This window comes from Lonchura striata, chromosome 1 (assembly GCF_046129695.1).
Source record: "Lonchura striata isolate bLonStr1 chromosome 1, bLonStr1.mat, whole genome shotgun sequence".
Lineage (NCBI taxonomy): Eukaryota > Metazoa > Chordata > Aves > Passeriformes > Estrildidae > Lonchura > Lonchura striata.
The window spans coordinates 96,277,231-96,287,664 of record NC_134603.1 but is presented as its reverse complement, the minus strand read 5'-3'; the positions used below and the strand labels follow the sequence as shown (position 1 = coordinate 96,287,664).

General features: G+C 37.8%; 1 protein-coding gene across 1 annotated transcript; it reads left to right on the top strand.

The window, feature by feature from the left end:
* Positions 1–5,116: 5,116 nt before the first annotated feature.
* Positions 5,117–10,018, top strand: LOC110470718 (ovalbumin). Its single transcript, XM_021530579.3, has 7 exons — positions 5,117–5,284; positions 5,908–5,958; positions 6,510–6,638; positions 7,292–7,409; positions 8,055–8,197; positions 8,375–8,530; positions 9,623–10,018. Exons 1-7 carry the CDS (start codon positions 5,117–5,119, stop codon positions 10,016–10,018), a joined length of 1,161 nt encoding a protein of 386 aa, XP_021386254.1.
* Positions 10,019–10,434: the final 416 nt, after the last annotated feature.

Sequence of the window (10,434 nt, the reverse complement as noted above, 5' to 3'; positions counted from 1 at the left end):
GATAAGAAGTATGTTTTACACTGTCAGTTGTTGAAAGCTCAGGTGCTCAAGAGTCTGTTGGTTTAGGAACAGCACCACAATGAAATGCCTGGCAGAGGAAAGGGCAACTGGGCCTTAGCTGACCTCTTTCTTGGGACAAGAATTGTAAAACAAGGATGTGTGACTGAACTGTTTGCGCTGCTTGCACAGCTGTGCTGGGCAGGACAATCCATTGCCAGCTCTCCCAAGTAGTCTTCTAAGTGCAGGAAGGTTTGCTTACTTTAGGCCTCATGTCAAGCAGACTGTAAAAGTCCTTTTAGGGTTGATGCTATGCTGTTAGCCTGCTCTGATCCTGTTCTTCATTTGCTCATGGGTATATTCTGTCACTTAAAACTGGCCTTGCATTAGCTTCCAGTCTAAGTACAGAAAGCCACACCAGACCCCTCATAAAGAACACAGCCTGCCTTTATCAAACATTATCACAGCAGAGCTTATTATCCTCCATGTATCCTCCATGTATTTTTTTATTGTGGGTGTTTTATTTTGTGTGTACTTATTTTGAACATGAAACTCCAATTCTTGAAGAGAAAACATGATTTTTGTATAACTCATGGAACAAAGCTTTGCATCAAATACATACAAAGCTGTTCTGAAGATCTGGAACCAGGACACTACACAGAAGTCTAACTCACCAGATTAAAAAAAACCCACTGGGATAATTTTTATTCTATTCCTGCAGTGTGATAATGTGGAAAAAAAAAGATCACTAACAAAAGTGCAGCTTCTTCCTGGATATGTTTGTAGGTCCTAAAATTCAGGCCATATGAGATGAGTTGGATTTGTGATACAGGTCTAGACACTTCTGTAATTCATGTATCATTGACCAGACTAAAGGAATGGGAATCATGGTTATTTAGCAGAGAGTCTTGAAGGACATTTGAAAGGCAGATTTCACTGAGTTAAATACACTGACCAACTCTCACATGCAGCAATTGAAGACCAGTGTGGTGGGAGTAGAACTAAACCCTTGTGGACATAAGGTGGCCCTGAATAAAAAAAAAAAAAAGATAAAGTGTGAAAATAGTGGCATAAATCTGAGGTACACTATAAACAATGTTATAAAGCAGCTTATTAAGTGAAGACACACAGGTTTGAAGAATCATGAAGTATCTCAGATTGGAAGGTAACTATGAAGATCAATGAGTTTGGGTCTCTGATCCTTGCAAGACTACCTACAAATAAGAGCATGTGACTAAGAGCATTGTCCAGATACATACTGAACTCTGACACACTGGGTGCTGTGACCACTTCCCTGGGGAGCCTGTTTCAGGGTGTGACTGATCACTCTCTGGATGAAGAACCTTTACTCAGTGTCCAATCTGAGCTTCCCTTGATGCAACTTCATTCCATTTCCTTGTGGCCCATCACAGGTCACCAGAGAGAGAAGAGCAACACCTCCCACTCCACTGCACCCACTGAGAATGTCATGAGCTGAGATGAGGTCACCCCCCAGCCTTCTCTTCTTGTCCTCAAGGCCTTTCACCATCTTTGTCACTCTCCTCTGTACACGCTCTTATAGTGTGATGTCCTTCTTACATTAGGGTGCCCAAAGCTGCACAGGACTTGAGGTGAGGCCACATCAGTGCAGAGTAGAGTGGGAAAATTATAGAATTAAAGAATACTTTGGATTTCAAGGGACATTAAAGATGTCCCCTGCCTTTGGCAGGGTAAATCACCTCCCTCAGCCAGCTGGTGATGCTGAACCTGATGCATCCCAGTATGTGGTTGGTCCTTTTGGCTACCAGGACACAATGTTGACTCATATTCAACTTACCATTGACCCAAAACCACAGATCTCTTTATGCAGGGCTGTTTTTAACCTTTCATCCCCCAGTCTCTACTTGCAATGATGATCACCCCATCACAGATGGAAAATCTTGCACTTGGTTTTGTTAAATTTCACATATTTGGTGATTGTTGAATTCTCTGGTCTATCCAGACCTCTTTCTAAGACCCTTGAGGGAGTCCACAGCTCCTCTTATTTCAGCATAGCTGGTATATGCCCACATTGGCATGTTCACTTCAGCTTTTTCATCATCATCCTAGAAGGATAACTAACAATCCTTATTTTGTGGGCACAAAGCTTAGAAGGAAAGAAACGTATGATACATGCTCCGTGATTCGGCGTCCAGGCACAACTCCCACTATTTAATCATATGTCAGATTTTCTTCTGGCTACCTAGCACCAGGAAGCACTTCTGCCTCTCCTGATGTCCATGTTATCACTTCCCCTCCCCTCCTGAGCTGCACACTGACAGACAACTCATCAAGGGGAATGTAGATTTCTATGGCACATTTATTTTCACAAGAGGAAGCAGACTGAGGCAAAGAATGCTGCACTGCCTAAACTTTTGACAGCAGTACAGGAGACTACTCTGCTGAGCAAGATAACAGTTATGTCCCATATGTTCTAAAGAATTATGTTGTACAGACTTTGAGATCCCTCTCCTGTCTTCTCCCCATTCTCCTCCTGCTTTTAGAAATCAAACAGTGCTTTGCAGAGGTCAGAATGGTTTCTTAACTGTTCGTTCATTCTATTATTTCAATACAGAACAATAGCTTTTTAAAGTGAAATATATTTGCTATTATATATTATGATTGTCCCACAGACCATGAACACTCTAGCTGGATTTCACAGCTCCTTCATCATCTGTCAGGCCATTAACTTACTCATGGAAGATCTGACAGATACAAGGCAAGTGCATACACAAATACATTTGGAACTGACTATTTTTTACTTTGTCTAGAGTTATGTTTTGCTGTTAACCCCAAGAATAAAATACTTTGCTATACATCACATCCATAGAAAGATATTTTATAAATTTGACATGGAAGATCTGAGTTAGTCATGGAAGATATGAGAGATACAAGGCAAGTTCATACACAAATACATTTCAAACTGACTATTTTTTACTTTGTCTAGAGTAATGTTTTGGTGTTAACCCCGAGAATAAAATACTTTGCTATAAAACCACATTCATAGAAAGATATTTTATAAATATTCCAGCTTCTCAAAGAAAATGTTCCTGGTTTTGACTTTATTTCAATTGGTTTTGTCATATGCACCCTACTTTATTTCCCCAATTGTTTTGAAGAATAAAAGGCTAAGTCCTGTCCTCCCATCTCTTCTGTCTAGCATGGCTGCATTTTGTATATTCAGAAAAGAGTAACTGAAAGAGAGTTCAGGTCCATTACTATATGCATAATAATAAATGGACAAATTATTGACATATTGACTAATAACTGCTAATGTGATGCTTATATTGACTAGTAGTTGCTTCCTGATGTGTCACATCACTAAGGTTTTCAGATTTTTTTTATTTTTTACTGCCATCCCAGTATCTCATTGCAAATGAAGCATATTTTCCAGCCTTTTCTCCAGCCTGATGGACCTGATGTACTAGTGGAAAGCTCTGTTACACAGAATAAAATACTAATATTTGTTCTCCCTTCAATCAAACCCAAACCCATTGAAACAAAAAACTGACCTAATACCATTAATTTATTTTATGGTGTCAAAAGTCAAACTTCTGAAGGACAGCAATGGGTGGGTCACAACTCAGACTGTATAAATTCCCAAGGGCTCAGCCAGTATACCCACATACAGCTGGAAAGCTGTATTGTCTTTGGTGCTGAAGCTTGAAGGTAAGCATTTCTCTAGGAAAATTTACCTTCTTATTGCATTATTTCTTGGTTCTGACTAAACTTAAAAAGAGAGAAGTTATTGTCTTGTGTTTGATATTTTTCAGGACAGAATATTTACATTATATCCTCTAGAAATCTCACCAGTGTATATGCATTCTACGCTACTTTATTATGTGTAAAATCTGAATGTTTGTGGTTTGGGGGAGATTTTAAAAGTTATTTTTGGGTTTAAAATGTTATTTCATGCTCAAAACATGATTTTATTTCACAGCATCTTATCTTCCCATTCCGTATCTTTTAAGATTCATTTTGACAAACAAATAATAAGTTTCCTTGCTTGTCCTCTGTTTCAAAAAAGTGGTTTTAGAGCAGAACTGTGGTGTTCAGTGAATTTGCTAAGTTTATTTTAGTGTGAAATTTCTCTAGGAGTTGCATTCCTGAAAAACACAGTTGGTGAACACAACGTAAAAAGGTATGTGGGTGGACAGATGTACAATTTTTAAATAACTTATAAGTGGTAACATATATACAGAAAGGAAAGTGAGAGAAAAATGTGTATGTCTGTATGTGTATATCCAAGATGCCATCTGTAACTTTTGTAGACTTTAACACTACAAAGAGAAACTTGAGATTCCAGCATTTAACTCCTACATAAGGGGCTGGATTTTGAAAAACAGCTATTTAATTTCTCAGAAAGGTTATAATCTGAGAAAACATAGCATATTTATACAAAACAAGCTATATCTGAAAGCACAATACAATGAAACATGAATTTTGAGCATCACTCTTGCTCCAAGATTAGGTGACCTTTGACAAATTATATTTTCTGTCCATGCTTCTATTATTTAAACAAGAGTAAGCTACAAGGCTTTGAAGATCTACTGACAGTAAGTACTGTGCAACAAATAGATACTTTAATGCACCTACTTATTTTTAGAAAATAAAAATAACTGGCCTCTGCTTTTACCTATATCTATCCAGTCCTAGACCAAATGGAAATATAATTTGTGCTTAAATTTCCAGCTTTCCAAGTATATGAAAGACATAATATTTTCTTGTTTTCATTAAGCTACTACAAAGTACTAAGGAATTTTAGCCTTTGGTGAATGAAAATAAGTACAGACAAATGTTGTTTGACTGCTTTGAAAAGGTAAACAGAAATCACACACATATTCCAGAGCTCTGAGGAACTGCTAAAAAAGGTAAAAGTATAGAAATACAGAAGGAAACAGATTTGTGAAAACAGAGTTTCTAACATGCATGAGAGATGACCATAGCAACAGACATTAACATAGAATGATTTCCAAATTACTTGTTTATATTTTATAGCCTGAAAATTCCTATTGAACTACATGTGCTGTGTGTGTATGCTATTCCCATCATTACATTGTTATTTACTTCTGCTCTTTGCTCCAGACAATACTGCTGCACAATGGCCTCCCTCGGTCCAGTGAGCACAGAAGTTTGCTGTGACATATTTAGGGAGCTGAGAAGCCAGAGTGTCCAGGAGAATGTCTGCTACTCCCCTCTGCTCATCATTTCAACCCTCTCCATGGTCTACATAGGTGCAAAAGATAACACCAAGGCTCAGATAGAAAAGGTGAGACTATGTTTAGTATTTTAATCCTCCTGCTGCTCAACAGAGCCACAGCCCTTAATGATATGATGATGTCCCTCAGAGGCTAAAAAAATGTGTATCCAGAGTTACCAAAACATGGATCTAGAGTTATCAAAACTGTGGCCACCTGAAATTCCCACAGTGTTAAACAAATGCATCAGCCCAAAATCTTGAGACTGGATTTAAATTTTATCACAGTTTAGGAATAGAATTCTCACATTCTAGTGACCCTTTCTTTGGAAAGGGAAAGGAGACAAGATCTATAGGGAAAGAACCAAAACATATCCACAGTCTGCAAAGTGTGTCGTGTGTTTCCTACAGTTCCCACTATCTTCACAGAGAGTGGCTGGCTTGTTACCTATAAGACAGTTGGCATTGTTGGTAGCATGCACTGGAGCTGAATCCTAGATGCTCAATCGAAGAAAGGATCATCTAAGCAGGCAACAGTATGCATGGCTATTCAGAGATGGAACAGATAGATTGCTCTTTTTGAGTAATGCTCAGTTAGTCAATAGGTTTGCTTCAAACATTATGTGTTAATCTCAGTTGCATAACCTTTTTCTTGTCATACCAGTTATTTCAACTACTGCTGTTCTTAATTACAGGCTGTCCACTTTGATAAAATCCCAGGATTTGGAGAGAGTGTTGAATCTCAGGTACAGAAACAATTTAATCCCTTCTCTATGTCAGTTTCTCCTGGGAGCAAAATCTATCAGATAAGCAGTCTCATAGCAGTTCCAGTCCTACTCCAACGTGCAGCTAGTGTTCTTCATCCAGCTTTTGGGGGAACAATTCATTTATGAGAGTGAACAGAGAAGGTAGACAACAGAGAATTCAGAGCAAGCATAAAATCAAATCCATCAACATAATATGGGGCCAATAGGGGGAAATTTTTTTGATGATTATGCAAAGTAGCTAGTGGTTAAGCAGGTCTGGTTGGTAACTGATCTGCTGAAGCTAAATTAGTGTAGCAGTTAATTAAAAGCCCCCCCAGAATGGTACGATGAAATTACAGTAGAAAACTGTAATTTTAAGCACTGAATTATATATTGTATATTACAAAATTACTACATCAGCATAGGATGAACAGTTTATTAAGCAGAAGCATCTGAACTATTCTACTCCTTTCATATAGTATGTAATACCTATTCATCATTAAAACTAGGATAACATAATCTGTATTTTTGTTTGTATTCATGTCAATCAGTGTGGCACATCTGTGAGCATCCACAATTCACTTAAGGATGTCTTCACCCAAATCACCAAACCAAGTGACAATTATTCAGTCAGCATTGCCCGCAGACTTTATGCTGAAGAGAAATACCCAATTCTGCCGGTGAGTTGCTCTAAGATCTGATCTCAATGTCAAAACTGTAACTTTCTGTAATGCAAAAAGCACTGTCAGAAATCTAGGTTGTGCTAAATAAATTTTCTTCCATATGGAAAGATTCTCTCTATCCTACCCCCTGAAAATCTTGAGGAAAGATGTGACTAAAAGATGTTTGTGCAAAGTACAATAAAGATCCAATCAAGTCAAGGTATAACTAATAAAGGTAATTTTTGCTTGCAAGAGATAACTCCAACTCTTTTCTCAACTTGCAAAACAAACCTGGAAAAATTACTTCAGGTTCTCAAAGATATGCCAAGGTTTTCCGTTGAAAGGAACATTTAATTTGAAATTCAAGGAGAATACATTGCAAAAAACAAATTAAAAGTGGGCAAAAAGAAAAAAAAAAACCATACTTAACTGAAATGAACATTGATTTTTAGATTGAACTCAGCTCTGGAAAATATTTTGTAAAAACATGGGCATTTAGTCTTTCTTGAAACAATGCATTTCTAATCTCAAAATGCTTATGAACTAGCTCATGGTTTAATGATTAGGCTTAAGAAGCAGGTTGCTTATATCTCTTAATTTCATTCTTGCCTTTTACATCTGCAAAATGCTTTAGCATTCTGATCTGAAAATTGCATACATTTTCTTTGCAGGAATACATTCAATGTGTGAAGGAACTGTATCAGGGAGGTTTGGATTCTATCAGCTTTCAAACAGCTGCAGAAAAATCCAGAGAGCTCATAAATTCCTGGGTTGAAAGTCAGACAAATGGTAAGAGGAAACCAAATATCAGCATAGGTATTTCCCTTCTGCCACCATGTTTGAACAATACATGAGAACATTTAAATCGGGTAATGAAAAACTAGCACCTCTACCTCTGCTCCTTCTCCTGGATAATAGATCAGTTCCCAGATACAGAACTATCATCTAACAATTTCTTTTTCCTCAGACACATCCCTGTTAGAGGACTCTCTATCTGTAGAGGTTTTGTGGATATGTAATATTTCCAGTCCTGATAAAAGGGACAGCACTAAAGTACGCTTTTTACACATTGACAAATTGTTTGACAGCAATGTTTCAACTTTTGTTTGAAGAAAAAAGTATTAAATGTTTGGGTGGGAGATCATCATGGGATACAAGGTTCCAGTGGTTCTTCCTGTTGACACAAAATATGCTAATTTTGTATCAAGTGAATCTCTGGATCTTATACCTCTCACTATAATTCTTTATAGGGAGAGAAACAATAACCATTGCCAAGAGCAGTAAGCAGATCAACCTTGGAACTACAAGACAGCTACAAAACCAATGTCCTTACCCTACACTCTCCTTCCCTCCATTTAATGTTGTAATTGCCAAGTAAGATGTGTTATACACAGATGTATTATACATGTTCTCTTTTCCTGTGCATTTTGAAAGGGTCGATCAAAAATATCCTTCAGCCAAGCTCTGTGAGTTCACAAACTGACATGGTCCTGGTCAGTGCCATCTACTTCAACGGATTGTGGGAGAAAGCATTTAAGGAAGAAGATACCCAGACAGTTCCTTTCAGAATTTCTGAGGTATGTGGGCATACATAACTTCAATGGTGTCATCTTCTAGAATTTATGAGGGGAGTAGAGAAGTTGCTGTACAATCTTCCTGAAAAAGAGCAATTATCAGCTTTAACCATAAGAAGGCATTTCTACACTCTAGGAATAATCTTTCTGGAAACTATATTATTTTCTTTGGTTTTGCAGCAAGAAAGCAAACCTGTGCAGATGATGTCTCAGATTGGCACATTTAAAGTGGCAGAGATCCCTTCTGAGAAATGCCGAGTCCTGGAGCTTCCATATGCCAGTGGGCGGCTGAGCCTGTGGGTGCTGCTGCCTGATGACATCTCTGGCCTGGAGCAGGTATGACCCTGGAAGCTGGGTTTCAGAAAACCATAAACACAGTGAAATTTTAGGTCCAAAGAAGCTCTTCACAATAAAGTTGTCTTAAAGCACATCCCTAGCACAGATCTGAATATTTGCAGCATGGGATTGTTGCATAGGGGTATGCGGCTATCTCAGTGGTCCTGCAAAAATTTGTGTGAGGATGGATTGCTAAGCAACTGCTTTAGTGGGTTAAATTTTTATCACTGCAGAATAGATTCTTCTCAGATAAGCAGCTTTACTCCAGCAGCTTGAGCTCCAAAGCTTTTATATCTCAATTTCTGCATACTGAGGAATTTACTGGAAAGGTCATCTTAGCTTGAGTATTTGTAATTATTGAATGGTTTGACAGCCTTCAACATGCTTCCTTCGTGCCTTCAAAAATTCAACTATCAAAAAATTGAATATGAGTACTGGAATGGTTAAAACCATTTCAGAAAGTAAAACATACGTGACATATTGCTGTTGATATGAAGAGAATATAGCCATTAGCAGGAATGCAGTTTGAATAGGAAAAGTTATGCAATAAATCTGAGCTCATTGAAATTATTGCACACTAACTCAAATGCCCTAAATTATAAAAATAAAGAGTCATTTGACTATAGCTAAATTACTTCAGCAATAACTGAAGAAAACTCATTTATTACTGAAGAAATGTAGCTGTGTTCAAATGCCTCTAATGCTTACTAATACTTCTGGTATTAGTAAAACCATTAACACTTCCTTACTTGGAGATCTTAAATGTAGATAGAGCTTACAACTTATAAGCACAGAATGACTTTTGGAATATATTTCTGAAGAAAAGATAAATAGGCTTTGGGAAATTTGCTAAGTAGCCATCTAATCAAGACTATTAGTTGCCAGTGAGCCTATTAAAGAAATAGGAAGCAGAATAGAGAAGAGAATCATGGCTTACTTTCCTCTTTTAGACATATTAATTCATATAAACCCAGAAAATACACCATAACAAAAGCAGTCAGTTTAAGAGGAAGAAACGTCAAATGGTACTGCATTGCTACAGAAGAAATTGTGCACTCATCTCAGAGATCTAATTTGTTTTTTTCCTTGCAGCTTGAGACAGCAATTACCTTTGAAAATCTCAATGAGTGGACCAGTTCCAATAAGATGGAAGAGAGGAAAATTAAAGTTTATCTCCCCCGCATGAAGATTGAGGAAACATACAACCTCACATCTGTCTTAAAATCCCTGGGTATCACCGACCTGTTCAGTTCATCAGCCAATCTGTCTGGCATCTCTTCAGAAGAGAGCCTGAAGGTGTCTGGAGCATTCCATGAGGCATTTGTGGAGATCTATGAAGCAGGCAGTAGGGTGGCAGGCTTATCAGGAGCTGGGGTAGATGACCCAAGTGTCTCTGAAGAGTTTAGGGCTGACCACCCTTTCCTCTTCGTGATCAAGCACAACCCAAGTGACAGTGTCTTGTTCTTTGGCAGATGCTTTTCCCCTTAAAGAGAGGAAAGCTGAAAGAGTTTCTGTCCCCCACAGCAAGACCCAAAGTGCTGCAGTATCAGGGGTAAAAACAAACACTAACGTTCTCTTTTATCCATATTTTCTAAAACCAGAATGATTTATTTAAAGAAAAAGAAAAAAAAAAGTTAAGGCAGAGAAATTTTGCCAGGAAAGCAGAGGCTGTTTGCCTTTCCTTTCTGCTGAATATTATTATTTACTCATATATTAAGAGTTACCGGAATGAAAATCTGACCCAAAGAAAGCATGAGCATTAACAGAGATGTTCCTGGTGCAATTTAACAATAGTAGTGCTGAATCGTCACACTGAAAAAACACATCACCTTTTTTGGGAAAAAAATGCAGTCTTCTAACTGATCCAGGTTTCTCTACAGATAAATTTTGTGATGACTCCTCTG